The sequence below is a fragment of the Erithacus rubecula genome (assembly GCF_903797595.1).
Source record: "Erithacus rubecula genome assembly, chromosome: 1".
Classification (NCBI taxonomy): Eukaryota; Metazoa; Chordata; class Aves; order Passeriformes; family Muscicapidae; genus Erithacus; species Erithacus rubecula.
Window position 1 is genome coordinate 78,423,594 of NC_136658.1, and position 27,655 is coordinate 78,451,248.

The following is a 27,655-nucleotide window of genomic DNA, read 5'->3' on the forward strand; positions in this document are numbered from 1 at the left end:
CCCAGCTGTTTCACTCCACAATTTTTAATTGTGCTGCCTAAACTTGTAATGAGCTGTATTTAAGTTTAGGATGACATGTAAAAGATACCTGTAATAATGATGAACTTATTGTGTTTTTTTTGTATGTTACAGATAGGACTCATCCTATGCACAGAGAAAATGTTGCCATTTATAGTTTAATACTTGAAGTAACTTTTTGAAACGGGCTTTTATAAATTAATTAAAAACAAAATCACATTGCTTTGCCTGGAAGTTCCTTCATGTTTTAATTGTATTTGCAATTTCCCTGTGTGTATCCTTTTCCACAAAGTTCTCTTAAGCCATTTATAACCAAATGAAAGTGCATTCAATATTTTGTACATCAGTGTTCAGACCTGTTCATACTTCTCTGAAGTATAACCCATGTTTAATAAAAAAGTACCATTTTAAGCCTCTTTTCCAAAGTGATATGAATGGACTTGACACTTGAATTCATCAGTGAATGCAACACCAATAAAAGTATGTGAAAGAATCTGAAAAGTGCTCAGCTGTAGCATCTGTGTATTAGATCAGCGAGAAAAACTGCCTACATGGGAAACACTGCACCAGTGCTCCAGTTTTTACACTCCAGCTGCAACAAACCTGATTACTCACTCTTGACACATCTTCCAGGTCACTGGGTCTTGAGAGGGAAATAAAAAGCCTGAATTGTGATGAACTCTTATTCCTTCAGGACACTGAGCCTGACTTAGAAGTCAACTGCTCAAACAGGAATCAGCCATGTTCCTTTTAGATCAGGAGCAATCTCTGTAAGAGCTGCAAGACCCAAGTTGACACTGACATGACAATGACACTGGTAGTTAAAATCAACAATTCTGTCCAGAAAGTTTATTAAAAAATTGAACGTTTTATAACATTCCATTAATTCCAGTGTCCTCCCCCAGTTTCTGCAGTTCTAGTTCCCCATGGTCCTTGCATGCCTGATGGCAAGTGTCATAGTTGTGTCCCAAATACTGGTGTACACAGAACAATCCCTGAGGAAGGGAGAGAGAGCCCAAGCCATGTGGCCAGTACCAGCAGGTGAGTCCTTTCAACACAGCAGGAGTGTTCTCCAGGCTTTCAGAAGGCAACCACTGAAGCTAGAAACTAGGTTATCTATCATCCCCCATTGTGCCTGGTAACTTGCTGTTTAAGCCCTTAAGAACAGAGGGTGGGCAGATGGTAGAGAGCCACACAAAGAACTTAGCTCTAACAAAGCAATAAGAAAACATACACTGTTCCAGAGATCTACTTTTAATGTAGTATTTTGTACACCACACACAGTCTCATTTGTCACCCACCCTAATTACAGTGAATTACCATGATGACAGCAGATCCCAGAGTAGTGCAGGGCATGTGCCAAATAGAAATATGCTGTACTGTTCAACATGTCCACTTCTTTGACACATTTAAGTGGTTTAAATGATCGCTGATGTATCTGTGCTCAGGAAACTTAGCTTGCTTCAGGCTTTTGAAAGCTTCCCACTTCGCACGTCTCTCTTCTGCGTTGTGTTTGTATTCCTGTTCCTGTGTCAGGTAAGGCTGGCTGAGCCAATATTCATTCTCTGCTTCAATTTCCAACCTTCGGATCATTGCTTGCTTCATTGAAATGGTAACCTCTCTTGGTCGCCTGTACTTCCCAATCCATTGTTTTCCAGGAATTCTCTTCCGCAGTAATACTGTTGTTAAAAACATTTTGCCTTAAAACATAAAGAGGAATATAAAATAGTCATTACCTTAGGTACAAAACTGAAACTTTGACATGAAAGATCTGAAGCTCTGCACTCTACTGCCTTTTAGCTGACTGGTTTGAAGGCTCAAGCTCAGAACCTGGTACTCACAAACCATCACACGCAGCAGGCAGAACAAGGCCAGATACACTGCAAACTTAAGAATCAGAGAAGGGGAAATTAAATCTATGAAGATTAAGAAACTATTCAGGTATCCTTACACTGCAATTAAAGCATATTCTCCATAAATTAAGAAAAATCCAGTCATAAATACTCCAGAATGAAGGGTTCACTTATGCCTTCTTCAAATAGCTGTGTTGTCAAAACAGAGTTATTTCCAGCTCTGTCTTCTCGACCCAAATCTGGCATTTCCTCAGCATTAGATTTTGAACCACAGGCTCTCCATATGCTTATTAGTGTGTAATTACCTAGTCTTGTATCCTGACCGAAGGAAATCTGGTTGATAGATCAAAACAATCTCCTGAATTAGACCAACTGCGTAAGCGGAAAGCGCCAACACGCTGGGTGTAAGGGGCAGGAAAGGCCCAGTGACGTTTAGACTTTACACAAGTGCCCTCCGTTAACCTATTCATTAGTCCCAAACCCGCTCATGCCCAGGTTTCGCATTACACGACATTTCATCAGCTTTAGGGAATCACAGAATACACGAGTTGGACAGGACCCACAAGGATCATGCAGTCCAAGTGGCCCTGCACACGACCGCCCCCAGAGCCACACCATGTGCCAAACCCCTCACGAACTCTGCCAGCCTCGAGGCCGGGACCACGCCACAAGCACTTCTACCGCGGCACACACCAGCACTGCCGCTAACAGAGGCCAACCCACCCCGTTCGCACGGTGCAGCTGCCCGATTCAGAAGCGAAGCCGCGGGGATCCGCGGGCCCCGCTGCCCACTTCCCTCCCGGCCTCACTCACCGCGGAGCGCCGGCGCTGCGGACCCGCGCAGGAGCCAAGATGGCGGCGGGGCGGGCGGGGCGCGCGGTTCTCGCGGGAGGCGGCGGCGGGCGGGGCGCGGCCGCGCCAATGGCGCTCGCGATGGCGGCGGTTTGAATCCCCTCAGCAGCGCGCGCGGCCCGGCCCGGCTTCCCTCAGCGCCGCTTCCCTCAGCGCCGCTTCCCCCGCTCGCAGCCATGGACGTGACCGCGGGCTTCTTCAGCAAGCTGCGGGAGCTGGCGCTCTCGGTGGAGAAGGAGGTGAAGCAGCTGGAGCGGACCATGCGCCGGGAGGACGCGGGTAAGGGCGGCCCGCGGCCGTGGTGGGTGGCTGGGCCCGGGCCCCGCGCTCGATTTGCCGCTGTCCCCTGCGCTCCTCTGGGAGTGCCTTGGGTGGGCCCGGAGTCAGCCTGGGAATTGTTCGGGCTCCTTCTCCTCTCGTTGTCTCCCTGAGCTCCTTTGTGGGTGTGTGGCTGAGTTTTTATCATGGAGAAAAACAGCATGACTGGGTTGAAATGGGAGTCGCGTTCTTGTTTCTCCTTCTTTTCGTGAATCGGTGTAGGAAAGCATTTGCAGGGCATATTCTCTCTCTGGACAGATAGCTCGGGCTTCTTATTGTGCTTATCTCTGTGCTATATTTTGTCACTTAGCAGATGCTCTCTTATACTATTTGTATTAGCCTTGGTTCCCAGTAAAAAAAGTAATGACTGCTGCCTTGTATAAGTGCAATGCATGTGCCTACGTGCAAATACGATGGAAGAATTCAATTTTCTACTGAAATTTGTTTTTTGCTGATCTCTAGAACCTTTTTTGTTTGTTTGTTTTCATCCAAGCTCTTTAAGGATGAAATTTTAACATAAGTGATTTTTGACAGCACAGGGACCTACTTGTTTTATCAATATCTGTTATACACAGTCTTAGCTGCAACATAAAGGTGGAAGCCTGGGCAGTTTCTCTGTGGAATTTAAGATACTGTACAAAGAGCAGTGTTTTGCTGTGCAAGGTACCTGACAGGAATTAGACTTTGCTTTTGTCTAATGACTCTCTAATGTATGAATTCAACATCTCTAATATTATAGAAACATATAACAGTTTGAGTTAGAATGGACCTTAAAGATCCCCTAGTTCCAACCCCCCTGCTGTGGGCAAGGACACCTTCCCCTAGACCAAGTTGCTCAGAGCCCCATCCAACCTGGCCTTGGACACTTCCAGAGATGGGGCATCCACGGCTTCTCTGGGCAACCTGTTGCAGAGCCTCATCATTCTCACAGCAAAGAACTTCCACCTAGTATCTAATCTAAATCTTCTCCCTCTTAGTCTGAATCCATTCCCCGTTGTTCTGTCACTACGTGTACGCTACTCCAGGTAAAAAAGTCCTTCTCCACCTTTCTTTTGAGCTCCCTTCATGTAATGGAAGGCTGCAATTAGTTCATCCTGAAGCAGCCTCTCTTCCAGGCTGGACAATCCCAATTGTCTCAGCCTTTTTTCATAGGAGAGGTGCTCCAGAGCTGATGCAGCACTGCAGGTGGGGGTCTCAGCAGAGCAGAGGGGCAGAATCCCCACTCTGCTTTGGATGCAGCCCAGGACACGTTTGGCTTTCTGGGCCACAAGTGCACACTGACAGCTCATGTCCAGTCTCTCAGCTGCTAATATTGGAATTTGCATTCCCATGTAGAATGTTACTTTCATGCCAAAACACTGTGACACCTCTTTTACTTTTGAAACTCTTTTATGTGAACATGCATCTTGAAGACTATGAAGATGAATCTCCAATAGCAGTCTTGCATGACCTCCATCGCAAAATTGAGACTCACAAGGTAACAACTTAACTTGCTTCCTTCTTGAAAAATTGCATGTGTGTGCATATTCCATAAAATTATGGTTCTGTTTTGATCATTAAGCCACAATTCAGCTTTGTTAGTCAGCAGTTATAACCCTTGTTTTTACACACTTGCTCCCAACAAAAAAGATAAGCTTACTTGTTTTCCATGACCAGTCTTTAGAACAAAACCTGTCCACGCAGAAGTTTCAGTACCTTCAGCCATTCAGTTAAACTTGAGAAAAATGTTGTTTATTTCTTATACAGAAGTAGCAAAAAAGGGTTATAGAAATGAGCAATATAAAAGTGATGTTTACCTTCTGCTCTAATTCTTTGTACATATGGAGTAAGAGTCCTAAATAATTGCTGTTACCTCGTCTTTTTCTGGAGTAAAATCATATAATTTTATTTGCAAGGTTACCAGTAAGTAGTTATCGTATTGTGAACTGTCGTTACAGTTACTTTTAGAAGTTGCCACCCACTTTTGCCCTATATATTCCTGGTATTCTGTAGGTATATATATACCTGATGGTTTTCAGGTATAGAAAAGACCTAAACTCACTGCTCTTTATCTGAATTGCAGTTGAATGCTTTCTCCCAAAATGCTTCATGTGTAAACAACTACCATGCAATGATTTGAAAACCAATATTTCTATGTTCCCCTCTCTGTCCCTGAAGGAAGAGGTTAGTGCCAGTCTTGATAAGAGCTGCTCTGAGGAAAAAGCAATTAATGAGTTTATGAAGGCAAGTGAAATCTTGATGCAAAGAAATGCAGCAGATCTTGGAAAAATAAGTGAGCTGTTCCAGAAATATGGCTACACACCAGATGTTGAAGACTCTACAGGTAATATTTCTTATAATTACAGCTATGTGAAGATAAGTATCATTTTTATAAAATGTTTCTCTTTAGCTATGTGTATATTTGTATTAATTAGGAGATCAAGTACATCCATGTTATTTGCTTTATAATAATCCAGAGGGTAAAAGATTTTGTTGTGATTGGTGCTGTGCAGTAAGAATAAACCAAAACACAAACTTGCAATTAGATCTTCTGCATGCCTTTAGGTTAGTGTGTGTTGGTTTTTTTTAGTAATAATTTTATTCAGAAAACATGTTAGCAAACATCTTTTCATAACCCTGAGGATTACGCTGCTTCAGCTTCTCATACATTCACTATTCTCATTCACTATTGTAGATGCACCTTAGTTGGTTTGTATTCACATGTGATGATTTCATTAAATTAAATCACCCTAGAGAAAATCTTAAAATGTCTGTTTCATAGCACAAATGGGACAAGAGAAGAATGTGTGGGAGTTAGGTGGCGTGTGACAAGCAGTAGCATCTTGATCATTGGAGGGGAAGGAGATCTTTAATCCAGTCAGAAAATGCACATTTTTCAGATGTCTGAAAAATCCCGATGTGCCAAATGGCTTAAAGTACTACACCTGTCAATACTACACATATCAAGGTATCAGGGGCCCAATCAGGCCTCAAAAAGCCTTTGACAGGGTCTTAACCATCTCTGAGCATTATCCAGTCATTACACAAAATAAAATTATGGTCGTGAACCATATTGATGTCCAGGTTAAGCTCCTGTAGCTGTTTTACACACTTAGGGCAGAAGGCTCTGATTTTTTTTATAGTATACATTTCTTCCTATGCTGTTTTTGCCTTTAAAGAAATTTCCAAACAGAGCTACAAGGTTGAATTATTTTGAAAGTTGTATTTTTAAGCTAAGTATCTGAAGACTTAATACCACTGCACACCAGAAGGTATATTACTTTAAATAGCTGCCTCCCCCCTACCCACCTCACAGAATCAATTAAGTTGGAAAAGACTTCTGAATCATCAAATTCAACCTGTGTCAGATCACCACCAAGTCAACTAGACCCTTTCCTTAAACAACTCCAGGGACAGTGATTCCACCACTTCCCTGGGAAGTCATTCCAATCTCTAATTATCCTTTCTTTGAAAAATCTGCCCTGGTGCAGCTTAGGACTGTGTCCTCTGGTTCTGTCACTTGTTATCTGAGAGGAGAGGCTGTCTCTCTCCCAGCTACCCCCTCCTTTCAGGCAGCTTTAGAGTGATTATGTTTCCCTGAGCCTTCTTTCCTCCAGGCTTAACACCCCCAGCTCCCTCAGCTGCTCCTCACAGCACTTGTGCTCCAGATTCATTGTCCTTTACCTACTACATCATGCAGAAATTCATAAGTGTTTTAGTTTATCTAATTCCAAAAACGTACAAATTACACATTTACATATTTTTGCAGTGGACTCTTGTTATCATAAAAGCTGTCTCCTTTCATAAGTTTTTATTTGCTGCTTCATAACCTTTCCTCAATACTGTTTTTCTGAAGAATGAGCATTCTAGTACCGTGTGCTGCCTTTGCCCTTTCCCCAAAAATATTTTCATCTTCATGCAGGGAGAAAAATACACTTAGGTAAAAATCTTTGAATTTTATTTTCCTTAGAAATAATATTTACCTACAGAGTGAAATTCAGTAAATGTGTGACTTATAAATATAGCTTAGCCATATGAGCTTTTGATATCTGTTGTAGCTTCAGGTTCAGTACTTTGAAGTGAAAGAAGGAATGTATTTTTTACAACAACAAGTAGAAAAATTTTAATACTGAGGAAATGTCCCTATGTATTTTACAAATTCTTAAAACAGAAACTTCTTTTTTTTTTTCATTTCTGTTTTTATAAAGAAGAGGAGGATGAAGTTAACAGTGAATCCGCAATGTCTGTTGAGGATAAATCTGATGAAGAAAAAGCAAATTATATACCCCACCTATCTGCTTCTACAGAGAAGCCACTGCTGTCCAAGGACCCACTGAGTAGCCCCCAGCTCTCTGATTTTGGTCTTTCCCAGCTGGCTTTCTCCAGGCCTTGGAGTGTGGTGAAAGCCCAGCACACACCAAGTGCACGTCAACAAAAGTCAAAGAGTGAGACTCCACTAAAATTGCCAACGCCCTGTGCTTTGCCCAAAACACCAAAATGTAAGCTAAAGATGGATGACTACGAGTCTGAACTTGAACATTTTGGCATTAGTGAAAATACCATGTGTATGAATGAAGATTATACCATGTCACTTATTCAGAAAACTTCTCAAGCAATCAAAAAGTAAGTTACTGGAGTTCAGGTTGTTTCTCTACTGAATTTTCTGTATTTCCTTCTTGCTGTACAAATTTCCCCCTCCTATTGCCTTTGTCTTCAGGTGAGTGATTATTATCTCTCAGGTGCTGGGTCCTGTGTCATTTAACTCCCTACACACCTTTTCATGTACCCATTGCAATACCAGATGCTGACATGAAATATATCTGCTGTGCTCCTTGCTTTGCACCTTAAGACTCTTCCACACACAATGTATTTACAAAGAGAAAAACATAGTCATTTTCCTTAACCAAAAGTTTGGGCCTGAGCTTGTCTGCCATAGATGTTGCACAGCCAGTGTAAAGGATGCAGAAACTTTATTAATACAAACAGAAAACAGTTTGTAAAGCATTCAGTAAATTTATAGAAACACTGTATTGTCTCTAACATAAAACCCACCTTACAGTTTCTTCCTTTTGCTCTGGTTTTCTGTTGAAAAGGCTTCTCTAGATTTCCAGTGTTCTAATTATAAAGAAAAATATTTGCAGCAGTGAGGTCATGAGCATAGTTAATTGGTCATGTTTTTATAGTTAGCATTAGCAATATGTTCCATTTTAAAAGCTGACAGTACCTAAATACTTGATATTTAGAGAAATTGTTTGGAAAACTAGGATCATATGCATGAAAACCACTTTAAAAAATCTACTGGTTCTACTCATTGTCAAAACTAAAAATCATATGGTTTCGACTGTCTCTGACTTTGAAGACAAAACTGACTTGAAAAGTTGCTTTCTTATTTAACCCAAAGTTTGAAATGTGTTTATCGAGGTAAAATATACTGCATCTTATACTACATCATATACTGCAGGTACTGTTTATGGGGGTTTTTTTTCAGCTTAGACATTTTGTAGAGAAGATCTAAATCTGGTTATAATAGTTAAGATTATTCTTTAAACATGTAAAATAATTTTCATTAAAGACACAGATTTGTGTGTAGGCTATGTAAGCTTCCACTTTTTTGCCTGGTACTGTCTCTTAAGTGCATATGCCATTTTTTCACTAGAATATCTGGGATATGAAAAAATAATTTTTAAAATTTAACAGGTATTAAATAGCTTGTCACTTTTAAATCACTAAATTTTCTTTTACAATAATTTTGGGATTTCTCCTTTTAAATAGTTATGTATTTAGTAAAATTACTTAGAAACTATATAATATTTGATTTAGATAAACAATCTTATTTAAACTTTAAAATTCAATTTAAAATCTTTTCTTGTTCACAAGACCCTTATTAGTTTAAAAGAACTAAATATTTCCTCTTCTTCTCTTTAATTTCATAGGTTCATATTAACAGGCAGTTTAGAGTAAAACCCCTAAAACAGAATTGATCATCTGTGGCATCTGTCCTACCCTGGACATCTGCTTTGGGTTTGGTTTTTTCTTTATGCATTAGATTGAAATCTCAGTGTACTTGATAATTTGTGGCTAGGCTGAACATTTGCATATCACAAATTGCAGTAGAACCACAGATGAAAAAATCTCTTAAAAATTCATATTTGAGAAAACCAAGTTTTTACTTGCATATTCATAAATGAATACTAGAAAAGTTATTAGGTTGGCAAGATTTCTTTAATTGTGACTTCTTCAAAATACTTGAGAGCTAACTGGGGATTTGTTTTTCAGTTTGGTTAAAAGAGGATACAATAGCGGAGAGAATTTGCCAGAAATGACAATCAAGGAAGTCATGGTTACTCCTGCATCAAAATCAAGTAAGAGAGCTGAGAATGGTAAGTTAAGAATCTGTGAAATTAATAAACATATGCATTTTGACAGAATGCAATTGTAAACACAATGGTTAACTTAAATTATGATCCTGGTTAAATAAGGCCAATTCAGGGCGAGTCACTGTATAAGTAGTAATGTCTAAAAGATGTTGATGGCTTTCTATGGGAAGATTTCTCACTCCCTATAAATTTTTCCTCATTCTTGTACTCATATCCAATTGGAATTATGCAGAGGAATCAATCATTTTGTCACCACAGCTTAGCCATATTTGAAATAAAAATACTGTTTTGCCAACTGAGCCTTTTTTTTCCTGAGAATACCCATGGGATCTGTTTAAAGACAGAAAAGAAAGGGGCTAACAAGACAGTAATTTAAGACTTTCGAAAGAAATGCTAAAACTGCTTTGAGAGGAGAAATAGGTTATTTTAAAAATCTTTAGGCAAACAGTGACAACTGGGTAAATGAGAAGGTAAAGCAATGCTGATTCAAATTGGGCTTCTTCAGTTATGTTCAGTAGTGGGACTAGAATAACTACTTTGCATTTGCTGCTTTTACTGAATGCTGTGATTCGGATGGAACAAGCAAAATACCAACTACAAGGATACAAGTTTAAGAAAATTACACTGGAATATATATAATATATTTTATATATAATAATAATAGTTATATATGTGTGTGTGAACATATATATTTTTAATTTTATTTCTCTCATCCTTGATAGCAGCAGATGACTGGATGGCTTCTCCTATGGTATTTGTGTTCTGTACTCCTGATGTGAAGGCCTCTTCCAGAACAAATAATACAATGTTATCAAGGTCACGAGAGACGAAGGAACTGCCTCTTCCCAGTAATACAGCAACACCACAGTGTCCAGATTTTCAAACAAGGTGGCTAAAAGCAGAAGCTAAGGTAGTAAATAGCAATTATGTACATTTTCATATACTTTGTCGTAAGCAGATTTAAAATGTCAGTTTGGGATTCTTTTCCAATACTATTTTATTTTCTTATGTCACTGTAAAAGTTCCTTCTAATAGTAATTCAGTAAGAACATTTACTAAATTCTTCACCTAACATAAGTAAATTAACTGAAGTCATTTAATACTTCTTTTGCAGCAGCGGGTAACACCACGGAGGAAGATTGAGTCAGTGACAAAGAATGATGCAAAAGTTACAGCATACAAAGAAAAAGGAATTCCTTTTGCTGCAAGCTCTGAGTATCTTAAACATTCTAGGGACCCTTCCCCTCCCGAACTGGAACAGTATGACCATTTACTCAATACTCCTCCACCTCCAGAAATAACAAGGATACCAGATGATGTTCTGAAGGTTAGCTAATATGCTTTTTTCCCCCTAACTAATTTTAATATCACAATGTTAGAATAAAAAGGGCTTAATTGTCTCTGTAATCTGTCTGGTTTGAGTTCTTATGTAATTCTTTTTATTCCTGTTTAATGTTTCCTATAGATGCTTTCCCAGTATAATCGTAAAGTAGATGCCTCTTCTAAAGCCAAGGAAATGGAAAACAAGGCAGGAAATACTAGAAGATATGAAAGTGATTCCACTGATTACTGCAACAAAGAGAACAGGTATGATTGCATTTTACAAATTTGGTTAAGTAATTTAATTTGTAGGAGGTACAGAGCGGCTTTAATCCCCTTTGAAATTCATGTAACTACTTGGTCTTCTACTATCAAAACAGCTCTTATTTTGATGACTAAATAACTGGATTTTGGCATGACTACCTATTTGTAAAGAACAAATATTATAGCTGATAATGTGTTTGGATCCTCCCAAAATAAAAAAAAGGGGGGGTGAGGGAAGGCAGAATTTTACTGTATGTTTATCTGTAGGTATACTCTGCTTTGTGGCCATCAAAGCACCAGTGAATGCTTTCTGAGTAAATTTAGGCAATAAAAATGAAAAAAATTGGTGAAAAGTATCTAAGTAAGAATTGATTTCACACTTGTTTTGGTAAAGACAAAATTCTTTTAATGAAAAGCTGCAATAAGCATGAATAATCTTAGAACAATTGAATTAACAATTAGAACAATTAATTTATAGTTTTATAAAGAACACCATCAATTTGAATATAAAGAAACTTGTTATATCAACTTTATCAAAGTGTACATATTTCTGATTCAATGTAATATCTATTATGCTTGTTGATTACCTGTTAAACTTAGCATCTGTAGAGATTGTTTAAATAGGAGGTACAAGGAACATGTAAGGAACAACAACCCACAGTGAGACTGATAAAAGTTGGTATTTTACTGTACTTGCGAGTTGGAATCCATTTCCAAGTGAGTAATCTCACTTCCTTTTTTGCTGTCAAGATAAAAAAGACTAGTTTTCAATATTACTGTCTTCTGCTAATCCAAAATACGATTTAAATAAATTCATGAATACATCTGGGTATATTTTCAGAGGGATATCATCGAGTTTTCAAGACAAATATCTGAAATCAAACTGAAGACCATGTTGAAGCTTTTGAATTCATGGATCTCATCACCAAATCATAACAAGTTCAAAAAGCAAAAGGAAATACTGGTGGGCAGAAAGAGCCATACTGAGAAAAGGCTTTTTTAATGAAGAAAAATTCTTCATCCATTATGTGGATAAACTTGTTTGAACTAACACCTTGTGCTTAATTTTCTACTGACATTATTGGCAAAATGTATTGAGAGGTTTTAAATATACTGCACTTCAAAGAGGAATGGACTTCTATGTACAAGGTGGTAGTTCAGTTGTTTGTTGTGTAGGATTGTATTTGGGTAGGCTGTAAAGAGTGCAGTTAAGTTGTAATAAAAGGCAAGTCCAGTATATTGCTTTAAAAAATGTCACTCTCTGGCTGGTCTGGTGACTGTACCTTGTTTCAGGGCTGAGACTGAAGTCTGGTACTTCAACGGTATTTTGTATCTTCAACAGAAACAAGTAAATTTGTTTGTATTGTAAGAGTAACTCCTGCTTTACTGTTTAAAGCACTTCTGAGCTTTTAGTTCTTTGTGCAGTGCTAAGATGTATCTGACACTTTCCTGCATCGGAAGGACTGTTTCCTCTCTGGCAGACAGGTATTCCCTATGCAGGTTCTTTCTTTATACATCAACATAGTATCAGTGCTATGGATCTGGTTTATTTGTAGCCCTGGAAGGTGACTCTGCCTCCCCTGTGAATCATTTGAAAATGTACCACTGTTACTGGTTACGTGTATCTTCAGCTGTTTGGAAGAATTTGCTGGCAGGCCTCTAAGTGATTGCTGCTGCCCTGTGTATTCCATTCACTGCAGGTGTCACTTCTAAATGTGCACATCTAACCCTGTAGTAGCTGACCAAGCTGAAGTTCTCAGAGCTGTTTGGCACTCTTTTGGTAGTCATAGCAATTAGGATTTTTTTCTACCAGCACTTTTACTGTTTTTCACTAGAAAACCCAGATCCATATCATTGTTTGGAGCCAGTTTGCTGTTTCAAGTGTCAGCTATTCCTCTAAGTGACTCCAGTACTGTTCTTACCATTTGTCTTCCAGTTGATGACTGAAATTCTGTCATTTATATGAGGGCAAACTTAGAATACATAGAAGGGAGAGACTGTTCCGGGAGATGGGGATAAGTGGATGTTTTCCTGAAGTCAGCTCCACATTTTTTTAAGTCTTAAGGATCTGCAAACATTTAGAGATGCCCACAAGTATTTCTTCATTTGCTTAGACTTGTCCTGGTTAAATCTTAACAAGTAAAGGTGCTTTTTTTCCTGCTATTGCAGTTATTTTCCAGGATAAGCATATATCAAATTAATTGGAGAAGGTTATTTTCTACTAGCTCTGACCTGAGCACACAGTCATTGAAAATGCTAGTTTCTGTTTAAAAGTATGTCTGTATTAATGTATGGGTCTGTGAACTTAACACTTTTGAATACTACATAAATCTGTCTCCAATGCTCGGTATCTGCTATAAGAACAATAATTTGTTCTACTCATCCTCTTCAGAGAGCGAAGGCCAAACCTGCATCCACCTTCACAGATTGAAACCGCGTGGCGGGGTGAATGCTGGTTCTGGAATTTCATGGCCTTGAAAAGGTAGAAAGTATTCTTGCTGCACAGCAAGAGGGTTTCAACCAGACAGATTTACCAACACTAAACAGAAGGATTTCACAGTCTGCAGTCTCACTCTGCAGCACTTGATGACTACTTTAGTTAGCAAGCCAGACATCCTTTTAACATGAAATGAAACAAGCAGCACTACTATCACAGACCTTGCTGTATTTCCCCTGCTTTCAACTAATGAAATTCACAAAAGGTCTTAGAGAAGTCTTTTCCCTAAACTTGAGAGTAACTCAGCACTTCACTGTGCTTTCCTCCATTAGGGAACTGTGAAGCTTTACCTTGGAGTGTTGGGGTTCTCACTGCAAGGCTCTTGTATAATTTTGCGTGCCTGTTAATATTTTCTGCTGCATATCATTAACTAATATGAAAGGGATTCAATTAATATTTTGAGATACAAATTATCTTCAATATGACAATCGAAACCTTAAAATCTTCTGGTGTACTCGTGCTATTGTGACATGATACACGGATGAGAATCAAGAAATGAAGTTGTATGTGTCGGTTTAGTTTTTCTTGCCTGCAATATTACTGCAATACACACAATATTGTTGTTTGTATTTGTATTCATTTTTATAGGCAAAGCATTGCTCTGAGGTAGATATAATTACGGCAGCAAAACAAAAATTAGTTTTTGTTTGCCGTACTTCACCTTTGACATTCATTTAGATTTCAAGATGTCCTAAACACAAGATGTCCTAATATACAACACACTCACAGCTTTGGAAGCGAGTTCCTCGGGGGAGCATGCTGAGGGATTTACATCATTTGTCTGCTCTGGGAGCTCAGGCTTAGGTAGTGAACTGGCCATGTAAGGACTGACCCCTTCTTCAGGGTAACTTCAACTCCATTGAAAGCATGCTAATGAAAGAAAAAACATTTCACCACTGAAATACCATTTTTCAGGACAGTAATAACTTATTTACAACAGTTGCACTTCATTAGAGGGTTTTCATCATTAAAGGAATAACTTAATAAGTGCAAAGTAAGTATATGGTCTTAGATTCAGAGCATGCCACAGTTTAGGTTTTTGCTTTTTTGCACTCATGAGTGCACCAGCATCATGAGGTAAATCCAACAGGTATTTCCACCTTCATTTACCATAGTTGAAGTATTTCATTAATGTGCAATGACTTAAAAATTAAAGTATGTTAAAGTAGGAGATCAAAAACTACCCATTCCTTCCTCTGCTTTCCAGTTTGTCATGAGCTTAACAAGCCAAATTATTCTCTGAGGCTTTGATGGTAAATATTCAACTGATCTTATGGGACTATGCAATTAGTTCAATTATGCTAACAATTTAATATTACAAAACATTAAGAAAATATTTACTTATGCATAAATGTGATCTAATTTGTTATGTCTGGATACAGAATTAAAAGTTGTACTTCGATACATTTTTTCATGTTACTAGTCTCTAAGAAATCATCTACTTATAAATAGATTTTTTTATTCTATTCATGGATAGCAAACATTGCTGCATGTCCTTTGAAGAAAAAGAGTAAAGAGATCAGTAAATGTTTGATGACATAGGAATACCATACATAACATCTTAAATGCAATCAACACTGCTTTTGCAGACCTGATTTATTTGTTATGACCTCATAAAACAAATTATAATGCAGCTCTGAAAAGGTAAATCTTATTACAGTTCAAGAGTTAGTTTGATGGTCTCAATCAATTTAGTGTCAAGAAAAATGTAAATCTGTCTGTTTCATGGCTCAGATTATCTGACCAAATACTAGCCTTCTCTGGCTAATTTGTAGCATACTTTTATACTTTGTATGCACATACATTACCATATAAACTTTATCGATTAAGAAGACAGCTGCAGGATAACTTTGAACAGCCAACAGTGCTAGAAATCCTTCCTAAATATCTACTTTGGACACTTTTATAAGCAATAAGTGCTGCTGCCAACCAGGAGATATTAAGTTGTCCCACAAATGTTGGGATTGCATGGCAAGGTTTTGGTAGCAGGGTGATTCCAGCAGTAGCTTCTGTGGTAAGCTGCTGGAAACTTCCCCCTAGCTCAATGGAGCCCATGTCAGCTAGCTCCAAAATGGACCTGTCACTGGCCAAGGCCAAGCCCTCAGTGATGGCAGTATGACCTTTGGGATAAGGGATTTGAGAAGGAGGAGGTGCTCCAGGGGCCAGAGCAGAGATACCCCTGCAGCCCATGATGCATCAGGATCTTGCAGCCCATGGAGGAGCACAGATCCACCTGCATCCCATGCTGGACCCCACACCACAGCAGGTGCAGGTCTGAAGGAGGCTGTGACCCCATGGGAAGCCTGTGATGGAGCAGGCTCCTGGCAGGACCACTGGACTCATGAAGAAAGGAGCTTGCACTGGAGCAGTTCATGAAGAACTGCAGCTCATGGAAAGACTCGTATTGGAAAAGTCCATGGAGCACTGTCTCCCATGGGAGGACTCTGTTCTGGAGCAGGGAAAGAGAGTGAGGGATCCAACCTTGAGGAGGAAGAGCAGCAGAGACAGCATGTGATGAGCTGACCATGGTCCTCATTCCCCATCCCCGTGTGCAGTTGGGGGAAGGAGTCAGAGGAAACAAGGGAGTAAAGTTGAACTCAAGAAGAAGTGAGGGATGGGGGTAGGTATTCCAAATTTGTGATTATTTGTCATTACTCTACTCTGATTTGATTGAATTTGATTAATTTCCTGAAGTTCAGCCTATTTTGCCTGTGATAGTACCTGGTGAGAGATCTCTCTTTGTCCTTATCCAGACCCATGAGCCTTTCCTTACATTTTCTCTCTCCTGTCCAGCTTAGGAGGAGAGTGAGTGACTGTGGTGGGCGCTTGGAATCCAGCCAGAGTCAGCCCCCCACATCATATAATTTCTTCCTCTAGCAATTTTCAGAATTATTGGTTATGATTCCAGCATATTCCCATGAACTCCTTATCAGTTACCTTGCATTCCTCAGATTCTGATTCTTCCATCTTTTGAAGTTTTTCAACAAAGGCAATATACTGGCACTGTATATATATTCCACCAGAGGGCAAGAAACGACAGTTGATGAAAAGATTCAGCAGTGGTGTCATCCTGCATAACTCTCTTTGTTTGAAGGTTGTATTTGTAGTTCCAGGGCTTTGTTGGTCCCAAGAAGTGAACAACTTTGGCATCTCTACCAAAACTGTAGAGATCAAACAGACAGGTCTATACAAAAAATATTTTTTTAGCTTATATACACTCCTAGAACAAACATGCTTACTCACAGGTGAGGTAATTTAAAATTTTGCAACAGCAGCACATTTGAGATTATATATATTAATATTTTCTTTCCATCTTCCTGGTTTAATTCACCTTACTTAACACACAGAAAACAAAAAGTTGCATTGCCATTTGCTTCCAGACACTGATTCTAGTAGAAAAGCTCATGAAGGAAACTGAGGCTGCTGCAGTACTATTTCCAGTCCTCTTTCATGCACTATTCACAAACAAATACATATCACTTCAAATATTTCATCACCAAAATTGGGTATTACTGATCCCATATTAGGATCAGTATATTAGTATATTAGTATATTAGGAACTAGTAATAAATACACTGGCCTAAGTTCATATTCCAATAAGAGTGTATTATGCAACTGGAACAGAAATTCATGACACCCTAAATCTAACTTGCTTTTTACCTGAAAAGTTTCTCAACTGCATTGTGTGGAATCATATAATTAGTAGCACAAATTTCATTCCATAGAAGGAATGCCTCAAAAAAAATTAAGCAATGCCAACTGTTTCTCCAATAAATTACTTGAGAACCAGGTTTAAGAGTAAACTGCCAGAATCTAATGCCAAAATAATTACATTTTGTCAAAAATGAAAGCAGCTTCCTTGAGCATAAAAGACAGTGTAGCCAACTCTGCAACTCTCCCTGTGTCCAGACATTCACATTAAGTTCAAGGTTCAACTGCATGGTTTCTACATACATACATATATTTATGATATTGCAATTTATAATAAACAGAATATGACATTATTACTCTTTTACAAAAGGATGTTCATTAACTACAGAGGTTTACACAAGTAAAACTACTTACTGATTGAAAGCAGGAACATAGGTGTATACAGAGCTGCTGCTTAAGTTATAAAGGCAAGTGTTTGCCAATATCTGCTGTTGCCCAGTTGCTGAAGCTGTTCAACAAGCCTTGATCACCTCCTAAAGAATACATAAAACAGCATTACCATAACATATGTACACTCAAATTTCTACCAAAATTTCACATCCAGGGATGGGATGAGACTGGGGACTGAGATTGGTGTGTTCATATGACTCCAGATTGGACTTGAAAATATGGCATAGGAGCATGTGCACCTGATTCACTCCAAAGCAAGCTCAGTGTAAATGAAGTCCTATTGTAATATAAGAAGAAAAGAGCAATGGTTAGTCTCCCTCAGAGCAGAAGACTGAAGATCAGCTGAATTCCTCTTTCTAAGCCAGACAGCAAAATTAAAATTTACTGAGCAAGGCTCAGACACAATGTCCCTTCACAGCCCTTTTCTGGGAAGCACAGCCCAGAGTAAGCCAGTGGGTCTTAAACACAGTCTAAGAGGCAAAGTTCTGCACGTTGAATTCTTAGATAAAGCCCAGAGAACTCCTGCCTTCCTCTTTTCTGCCTGACAGCATGGAAACTGCCTTGCACTTCATTCCTTGTGCCCTGGCCCTTGCCATCAAAGCTGCCATGTTCAGCAGCAAACTGGAGCAGCAGCCTGTAGGTCTTCAAGGAGGGTCAGAACACTCCGCTGTTGAAGCAGTCAGGCCAGCCAGAATCAGGAGCTGCTGAAAACTCTTCTCGGTCAAACAGCTCATCAACATTGCAGAGCACTTTAGGGAGGGTAGGAAAAGAGAAAAAAAGAGTTAGTTTTTGTCTAGAACAAGCATTTTCAAATTAGTACCAATGGAGTAAATTGATAGTTTGGCTTCCAGAGCATAAAAGCAGTGCCATTGTAAAATATGCTAGGAGTCAGAACTCTATTTTTAATATAACTGTGATTAACATTAATTTTGATTCTCCATGGTTTCTCTGATAAAATGCAAAGCCTGTGAAATTACTTCATGAACCTTGGAAACCAACCAAGGTTCCTTTAAATATTATACCATGAAAACACACAATTTTTTTATTCCTCAGCTCACCTTTCCATAGTCCATTATAACAGATAACTACAACAGAACTGCATGAAAATTGGGAATCTAAATAATTTTAGTAAGAAACAGACTGACTAAAGGGTAGTAGAAAAACTGTCTCTTGCTGTCAGTTTTCTAATGCAACTTTAGTTCAGAGATCTGTTTTCATTTAAGCTTCACAAGGAAGTGTGAAAATCAATCAGGCTAAGGCACAGATAAAGTTTGTGAAAGACAGCTGTGTCACTGAAAATCAGGACCCCATCTACAACTGAGCCACTATGAAAAACAAACTTTTTTAAGAAGTAAAATTACTTAATTGAATTATTAAAAAAGATAAAATTTGCCTGCCTCCTTTAACGTTAATGTAAAGCAAGAGATCATAAGCCTTCCTCCTCAAGAAGAATATCTTGATTTGATTTCTAATTCAAATACAATCTTATTAAATTAAAATGCATCCCAGTCTTTCAGAGTATGCCATGAAAGCACAAGGGAAGGCTGACATGATTTTTCTTGCCAAAATTATGACCATTTTTAACTCTATATGTTTAAAAACTTTTAAAAATAATAAATTAATGTCTGGGATATTTTTCTATTCTAAAACCATCCTGCCTTCCTGACCAGAATAATTCCAAGCAAAAATAAATGAGACCTATTTTAAACTTCTGTCAGAAGAACCAATGCATAGAGTGAGTCTTTGATCTCTTTTGGGGACAGTCCTGAGGCTACTTTCCAAACTGAATTTATTTTTATGCAGCCAGCACAACTGTGAGAATTGCTCCTGCAACCCTGTGACTGCAAGTAAATCTGGTCACTTCACAGGCCAGCAGGCTGCCTGACAAGGAGGCATCCCACAATCAGAGACCAACACAAATGTTTCCATGGCTCCCACTCCACTCACCAAAGTGTCTGCATCCATGAAGACACATTTGCTGTAATCAGTGAGAGTCCAACAACGAAGCTTAGTGTAGGTGACACCCAGCTCTGGCCTCTGCATCAGAGCCAAATGGACTGAGTCAGAGCTGTCCATCACGTCCACCTCCATCACTTCATCAAACACACTGCTGAGCACTGACCTGCCAGAGAGAAAGAAGCAACTTAGACAAGTTCATCAGAGTTCACCTCAGTGAAAGCAGTGACACACAGCATGACATTCATTATGACAATAACCAAAGCTAGACTGACTGGGCAGAGTAAGGTGTCAGAAGTGAAGAGTCTTTGCAAACAGCCTACTGAAGAGGGAGCTCTCATTTCAGCAATAAAACACTGTCCCTTCCACATCTCAAAAGTGAGAGTTGCTGTTCAAAGGAAAAAACAGTCCTTATTTCAGTCACTTTTCTCCTATAGAAACATCAACAGAAATTAAAACAGCTTCCATCCTGCATAATTGATTCCAAAAAGCAGCACCATACTGTGTTCCCTCTGCATTTTGCAGAGTGAGACATTCACTGTCACCAAACTCATCTGTACCTATTGTGCCCAAGTGAACACTGTTTCAAAACTGCACTTTTATAAGGTGCATATATACCTGATCACCATGTTCCTCACTACTATGTAGCATCTCAAATGAGATTTTTAGCTAAACATTTTTTCTCTGCATGTATTTTATGCAAATTCCATAGGTAACACCAAAGTAGGTAATTTTCATTCAAGAGGCAAGGAATAAAAGTCTTTAAAACACAGCTTATTTACCTTTACTACACTCTTATAATCAAAGTCCTTAATGTCTCACAAACATAGAAAAGAAAACCTGTTTTGTTTGAAATCCAGATTTCAAGGTCATTAGCTTTTGCCTGTTGATCTTCAAGGAAGAGGAATTAACAGGCAAAGAACTAAGTAAAGTACAGATTATTAGAAGTTTATTTCCATGATCTACTTCATTTTTTTTTCTTTAATGTTATCCTTGATTTAAAAGACATAAATGCTTCTCTTCCCACTGAACAGGCATGAAAAGAATTATAGATTTAATATCGACCTATGCATCAAATTGATACAGTATTCCCTCAGGAAGGTTACGGTGTTCTGACAGTGTCCATACTTCAAAAGTCTGTAAAAACAGATTTTTGTGCATTCAATCATCCAGCAATGATGTGAAGATATATTTCTTGAGCCAGATGAATTGCAAATACATTCACATAGAATACAGAAAATAGGAGCTTGCACACTTCCTAAGGCATAACAGAAGTAAGAGTTCAAGTTGCTATGGCATGTGCCTTTTAACAAGTGTCACAGTCCTCCAAACAGCAGGGCTTGAGTTCAGACTTAATAAGATTTCTGTAAATGCTGTTCTGCAGTGCCTCTAGAATCACAACACAAATTGCAAAGTGGTTCATACAAAAAAGCAAAAAGAAACTGATTTCTTATCATGATAGCTGTGCACCAATACTTTAAGAACATTATTCATGTGAAACTGGGCCCTTAGGTTTATGAAGGGTTTATGAAGGTGGGTATGTACCTCACACTAAGAAAAAAATTAGGAGAAAAGCAACAGTGGTGCAAGACACTAAAACCTTAGTTACAAATTTTCAGCTTAAGTTCTCACTTACAAGACACATTCCAGCCACAAGCTCTACTTCTGCAAGGGAATCCTTAGCAGGCTTAAAAGCTTATGATGGATGTTGTTTGAGACTCCTCTTAGAAATCACTAGCAGGAGGGAAGTTCTAGGCATAATGCAGTGAAATCCACAGAAATCTATTAAAATCTTGCATGCTCTTGCTTATTCTTCCACTAATTAAATTTCCAAATGTACATTAATACTTACCTCATACTTACCTCATTCCACTGGAAACCTCTGGAGTAATTAGAACTGCCAGTTTTCTGGATGTCTTATGATTCCTCAGGGACTGTCCAAGAACGAGAGCACCTTGACAGTACACATCATCAGTAGCAAGGATCACAAAGGCTTGATCTGTTACTGCAAAAAAATAGCCAGGAGTCACTTCACAGCTTTAATGGAAGCCCTTTGAGCAGGCTATCTCCTCTACCAGATAAACAACAATCTGTGGCTTATAACAACCTGCAGTTCCTGTGACGAGTCCTTTTCTTTCACAGGCTCTCCCCAAAAATCACAACTGAATAGAAAATCCAGTGAATGTGAGTGCAGAATCTATGTTTCTGATTTTTTGCTATTTTTGTTTGCCTGATTTACACAATAGCAGCTATGAAGTTTTTGCACTAGTCTTAAACAGATAATTCCCTAGGTCTTATTGCCTAAACACGTCAATCAAAAAAGCTGATCTGTACATGTTTAGATTTTATATTTAATGAACATACAATGGATAAGGAAAATGTTCTTGTTTATACAGTGCTGAAAGCTAAGGAAAAGAACAGGATGTTGAGGATTAGCCAGAAATCTTCTTTCCATAATGCAATTAAATCAACCCAACATTATTTTTGCCCTGCTCTCTTTGCAGTGGGGTACCTGGTGCTGGCTGAACAGGTGCAGCAAAATTCCTACCTACATCAGTACAGCTCCCAGAAGCTTATAATCCCTACCTCAAGTAACTCCAGGGAATTTAGGAGTGTTCCTTATTGCCAGGAAACACATGAGAAAACAAGTTGCAATAATAAAGAAAGCAACCTACACTCCTGCACAACAGGATAAAATGTATTTTGCAGAGACACCAGGCCAGTGGCATGATCACAAGGGGCTGCTTTGTCAGCTCTGCCCTGTGACAGAACCACCACTATCATAGCTCTCCTGGGGAGAACCTATAACTCAGCAATGTGAACAGCCTCCTTGGAGCAGAAGGATACCCTCTAGGCTGCAAGATCAACCAGAACAAGATGAGCAGGTCAAACAGATGAAGGAAATTCCACTGAGCTCTACAGAACTTAATTAAACACTTATGCTGAAATACTTGTTTAGGCCACCATCATCTTAAGGGACAGACAATTGCATTAAATAAATTAAAACAACCAAACAATACCAACATAAACAACCTGTCATACAGTTTCCAGGATCTGTGAGAAACACTGGGAAAGAATCTCACAGAACTAGTTGCAGAAAACTCAACAAGTGACCTCATGGCTGCTTCAGCCAGAGGCTGCCAAAATTAATGAGCTCTAACCCCTAACTATCATCAAGGTATGCAGTAAAGTATGGCTGTTGCCCATGATAAGCTAACAGATGCTAAGTATTTTTATTTTTCACATCCTCCAAATCCAGAGCAAAACACAGGCCTGCTGCTGTGCTGCCTTTCCCCCCACTTTTTGCCCTCTTTCACTCATCTCCAACCAGCCAGCTTCATCTCAAACACACATCCCTTACACTTGCTGACATTGCCACACATCCCTGCACCTTAGGAGAATTCCAGTAAGTGTCAAACTTGGCCAAAAAAACCACCAGAACCATCCATCCAAACTTAAAACAGTTTGCATAACCCACAGCTGAGCAAACTCCAGTAACATTTCCAATCACAATTTCCAGACAAAGCAAATGAAGAATTGAACTTTCAAATCTCCCATTATAATAACAGCTCAAGCAAGTTGTGGGTGTTCCAGAAATCAATGAATAAGGAGTTGCATTAAAATGACAGATGTGAAGTAAACTGCTCCCACTGCAGTTTTCCAGAAGAATAAAGGAATAAGTATAAGCATCTCTAAAAATCAATGTAAACCAGAAAACCACTGCAGGCTACTTCAGCAATAAAATTACTCTGAAAAGATGCAGAAAGTCAGGAAAGCAAAGCAGTTTTGTGTTAGGCAACAAGTATCTTCAGCCAAAGAAAGGTAATAAAACAACTACTGAGAGGAATGTGGGAGTTAGGTTAATATAAAAACCAAATTGTGAAATGAGTGGGAGTTCCAAATATAAAATACTGTTTTAAATAGCAACCACAAAACTGAACACAGTCTTCACATGGCTTTTGCAAATTCTCTTGGCTACAGAAGCTGAATCTTTACTTAAATAATAGATAGAAAAATACACAAACTACTCATTAAATGGTTCAGCAATCTGGTATGGAAAATTACCACATTCTCCAAATGCTTTTATGCCCTGTACCCCTGTGGTCATAAACACAAAGAAGCAAATTGCCAAACAACTGCTGCTTCTAAGAAACTCTTGCTGATACCTCACAAAGAACAGAAAATAGGTGTCTGTTTTGGCAATCATTTGTGGGATACATGTTATAATCCTCTTAATAGAGTGAATCATCATAGAGATGATTATGTATATAATCAAACTATTGACTGAAAATATTTAACATCAAAATACTTATAGTGTAAAGAGAGAAGCAAATCCTACTGATTTTAAAATCATACAGGGGCATCACTAATTCATTAAGGATCCACGGGGGGTTTAAAATAAAAATATTTTATCATGACTTTTTCTTTTATCTAATCCTTACTTTCAAGAAAGAAGTGCTATTTGACTTGCCTTGTTTATAAAATTCTTTGGAATATAGCCTATAAGTAAACATTTTATTTTTACAACTGAAAGTCAGGATCAGGTTTTCATATATATTTTTGGAAGAAAATGGTTTACCTGAAAGTTTCTATTTAGCTGAAATCAAGGACAACACATTAAATCTACTGTACAGTTTCACTCACTGACTTTAAAAAAAGCAAACACTCTTTAAGTTTGAAAGTCAGAAATGTTGATATTTAAATTCATTACAACTACTGGTTTTTTGGGGTTTTTTTGTTTGTTTTTTTTTTTTTTGTAAGTGTCAAGGAGACCATTAAGCATAACTTTAATTCTTTGTGCTGAATGATTTTTTATGGACCTACTACTACTACACCTACCTACTCTTAAGGGTATTAGATTTTCAAGAAAATAGTTTTCAAGTTGTGGATTCTTATGGCTAATACAACACCACTGGCTATCAAAGAACTATAAGAAAAGAAAGAATTATTATTATTAGAATCCCGTTGAAACCCTGTTATATGAATTTACAATTCTGCTCATTTCTCTTGTCTGGATTACCACAAAGCACATGATGATTCAAATTAAGAAATCATTATCATCAGTAGTGGCTCCTCAGATTTATTACCTAAAAATATTTTCTCAGAACAAAACACGGATCTTCAAGGAATTAACTGGTTGAGTTATTCTAGAACCTGCTCTGTAGCTACAGAGAAAAGACAGCAAGAGTAATGTGGATGACAACAGTCAGGATGATCTTATGTGGAATTTGTTACAGCTTTTTTAGCCAAGAACACAAACATTTTATGCTACTTACTCATAGAAGTAGTACCTCTACTGCCAGAGGCAAAATCCTTTGACGGGCATGAAAACTAATTCCAGGGCACCCAAAAGCTTTATTTAGAATATAAACAGAACAGACAGACAGGGTGGTGCTCACTTTCATGTTCAAAGAGAAAAAGGGAGTTAAAAACACCAGGTACCCATTTTGAAAATCAGGAGTGACTGACATTTAGCAGCTCTGAGTGACCCAGGTGCACCTTCAAGACAAGTTTAAGAAGGGTAAGGAGGGGCTTTTTTTATAATCCATTAGATGTAGCTTTGAAATAATATTTTTATATTTCTTCTGATACATAGAGGAAGGATAAATGTAGTCCAGCTGTAGCTCTAAAGAACAATTCAAATTTGCCAAGCTGCCCTCTGCAAAATGGCAATAGGACACCAGACACTCCTATATTGTGGTTTTTCTGTAAGGACACTCTAAGTAACACTTTGTCATCTTATGCATAAAAATAAGAACAGATAAATCAACAGCTAAAAGCCTCCAACAGGCTGGTTAGGTCCCCAGTGCCTGCCATTCATACCAACCAACATTGTACAACTGCTTCCTTAAATTCCTCCCTGACACCATCTGTTGCTCTTTTGTCACCTCCCTCTCCTACCCCAGGGACAATCAGCAGGAGCAGCAGGCTGCAGCCCCGACCTGCACCCCCTGATCCAAAGCAGCTCTCTGAAATCCCAAGTGGCAGTGACACAGCTCCAATCACAGCACGTTTCCTGACAGTTCTGTTTCTCCCTCTCCCACACGAAGGACTCTGTGTCTCTTCCCCCAAAGCACCCGTGAAGGTGTGCTAGACTACCAAAAACAGAACACAGGCTGTTGGCTTCTCACTTCTCTGGCCTAGCACAGCCTAACCTGGAACAGAAAGCTCTGCTCCTCCTGTCACCCACAACCGTACAAGAAGTAATTTGTTATAAGCAGATAAAATGAACAACAGTGTCAGACAATAACCTCAGTCAGAGCCCTATCAGAGATTGTTACACAAGTTTCCAGCAAAGAGGCAGTTCCTGCCCAAGTAAACAAATGACAGCTGGCAGTTTTAATTCCCCTGCGTCCTTAGGTCCAATAGTAGAAACATTGCTAATGAAGATAAACAACAAACACTTTACACAGACTGTTTTATAACAGAATTTAAATTGGCATTCAAGGGTATACAATATTTCTTTCTCTTGGTCTAAAGAAGTTCCGCCTCATCCAAAACCAGATTTTCTCTTATCTTTTATTAAAACAATATTGAATTTTAGTAGGCAGAATTACTGTTGTTGTGTTGGAAGAGCACTTGATTCCAGTTCTTGGTAGCTTTTATGTGTCTTTCAGCTAAAAACTGTTCTATTCTGCTTCAAGACTCTGCAATGTTGTTATTCAACAGATGGTAAATGATCCTCATGAAATTCAAACACAGCAGTATCATAAGATGCAAACAAGCATAATACCCAAAACTAGTCCCAAAGGAGTAATATACCAGTTTGAAAATAAGTAAGAATTGGTAATAATTATTAGAAATAATTGCTTAAGCAATCCAGAGACAGCACAGGGAGTGTTATGGTACATATCAAGTTAGATGTTTCCAGTCTTTCCACACTTTCCTTTCAACCAAAAGGAGAAAAAAACCCCAACTAATTAACAAAAGCAAAACTGAAACAAGCAAACAAACAAAAAAACCAAAACCAAACAAAAAACAAACAAACAAACAAAACAAAAAACAAAAAAAAAAACAACCCTCAATCAAACAAAACCACAATGCTCTAATCCTTCCCACATTCACTTTCTGCACCTTCCCAGTGCTGAAGTGCCACATACATGAATTCAAACTCGGCATCCATCAGTCCTGATGACCGACACCCTTCAAATGGTTCGATAAACCAATATTCGTGGGAGCTGCTGTTCTCCAAAGCAGGGAAAAAGGAAAAAAAAGTTGAATATGTTCAAGAACCACAACAACACCTTCATCTACACCGTGTGGTCACCCTAAAACCAAGGATAACAGTTTATGACCAATACCACCGCTGTGTAAGAAGGGGCATGGAAAAGTTTCCCTGAATCTGCCTTAGACTGAGATAGCCAGCCCCAGCCAGGCACCCTGGGGAAAGCACACAGAGACTTAAGCAGGCCAAGCTGTGCATGCAAGCAGGACACATAAACGAGTTCACCTATTCCACCCCATCACCCAGACAGCTAAAATCCTCCTCTGGAGCCGCTCAGTACAGCACAGCACCCTGCTGATAAGAAAGCAGCCCGCACCGGGCTGTGAGAAGGGCAAAGAGGGGTCGATGGTCCCCGAAGCCCGGGCAGGGCAGGGCAGGGCAGGGCAGGGCAGGGCAGGGCAGGGCAGGGCAGGTCAGGTACTCACCGGACATGCTGGGCTGGCGGGGGCCGGGCAGGGCTCGGTGCGCGGCGCCCACCGCTGCCGCCGCCTCGTCTGCGGGCGGGGGGCGCGGAGCCCGCGATGGGATTAGCCTGCTTCCTGCTGCAGGTGGATCACCCCGCGGGGACTCCTGCGCAGCGGCAGAGCAGGGCCATTAGCGGCGGAGAGCACGGCGGGGAGGCTGGCACGACCCATCCCGCCCCGCTCCTGCCGCCCCGACACCGGCCCCGCACGCCCGGACCCGGGGCGGGCACGGCCCGGAGCTCGGCCCGGAACCGCTCCCGGGGCTGGCACAGCCCGGAGCTCGGCCCGGAACCGCTCCCGGGGCTGGCACTGCTCGGAGCTCGGCCCGGAACCGCTCCCGGGGCTGGCACTGCTCGGAGCTCGGCCCGGAACCGCTCCCGGGGCTGGCACTGCTCGGAGCTCGGCCCGGTACCGCTCCCGGGGCTGGCACT

General features: G+C 39.5%; 3 protein-coding genes across 7 annotated transcripts; 1 reads left to right on the top strand and 2 right to left on the bottom strand.

Moving 5' to 3' along the window:
• Positions 1–839: 839 nt before the first annotated feature.
• On the bottom strand, positions 840–2,740 carry MRPL57 (mitochondrial ribosomal protein L57). Of its 3 annotated transcripts, none has more exons than XM_079320054.1 (2): positions 2,595–2,740; positions 840–1,718 (listed from the first exon to the last, which is right to left on the bottom strand). In XM_079320054.1, exon 2 carries the CDS (start codon positions 1,711–1,713, stop codon positions 1,402–1,404), a length of 312 nt encoding a protein of 103 aa, XP_079176180.1. In that variant the 5' UTR covers positions 1,714–1,718; positions 2,595–2,740; the 3' UTR covers positions 840–1,401. The 3 variants fall into 3 exon arrangements, with proteins under 3 accessions (XP_079176180.1, XP_079176179.1, XP_079176181.1); XM_079320053.1 differs by having other exon boundaries at positions 2,685–2,706; XM_079320055.1 differs by having other exon boundaries at positions 2,664–2,685.
• Positions 2,741–2,757: 17 nt separating this feature from the next.
• On the top strand, positions 2,758–14,092 carry SKA3 (spindle and kinetochore associated complex subunit 3). Of its 3 annotated transcripts, none has more exons than XM_079319981.1 (9): positions 2,758–3,002; positions 4,454–4,518; positions 5,199–5,364; positions 7,229–7,643; positions 9,297–9,400; positions 10,120–10,307; positions 10,512–10,724; positions 10,863–10,984; positions 13,374–14,092. In XM_079319981.1, the coding sequence occupies exons 1-9, from the start codon at positions 2,900–2,902 to the stop codon at positions 13,465–13,467; spliced, it is 1,470 nt and encodes a 489-aa protein (XP_079176107.1). In that variant the 5' UTR covers positions 2,758–2,899; the 3' UTR covers positions 13,468–14,092. The 3 variants fall into 3 exon arrangements, with proteins under 3 accessions (XP_079176107.1, XP_079176108.1, XP_079176109.1); XM_079319982.1 differs by lacking the exon at positions 13,374–14,092 and adding an exon at positions 11,823–12,032 and having other exon boundaries at positions 2,759–3,002; XM_079319983.1 differs by lacking the exon at positions 13,374–14,092 and adding an exon at positions 11,823–12,032 and having other exon boundaries at positions 2,761–3,002; positions 10,123–10,307.
• A 77-nt stretch (positions 14,093–14,169) lies between these two features.
• GYG2 (glycogenin 2) lies at positions 14,170–27,455 on the bottom strand (the record flags this gene model as incomplete). The annotated part of the gene is given in 12 exon segments (XM_079298019.1): positions 14,170–14,310; positions 14,313–14,348; positions 16,416–16,457; positions 16,460–16,489; positions 16,492–16,639; positions 17,544–17,594; positions 17,596–17,662; positions 18,173–18,233; positions 18,237–18,328; positions 19,523–19,701; positions 21,399–21,540; positions 27,186–27,455. Coding segments are annotated over 12 exon segments (996 nt in total). The 5' UTR covers positions 27,193–27,455.
• Between the last annotated feature and the right edge of the window lie 200 nt (positions 27,456–27,655).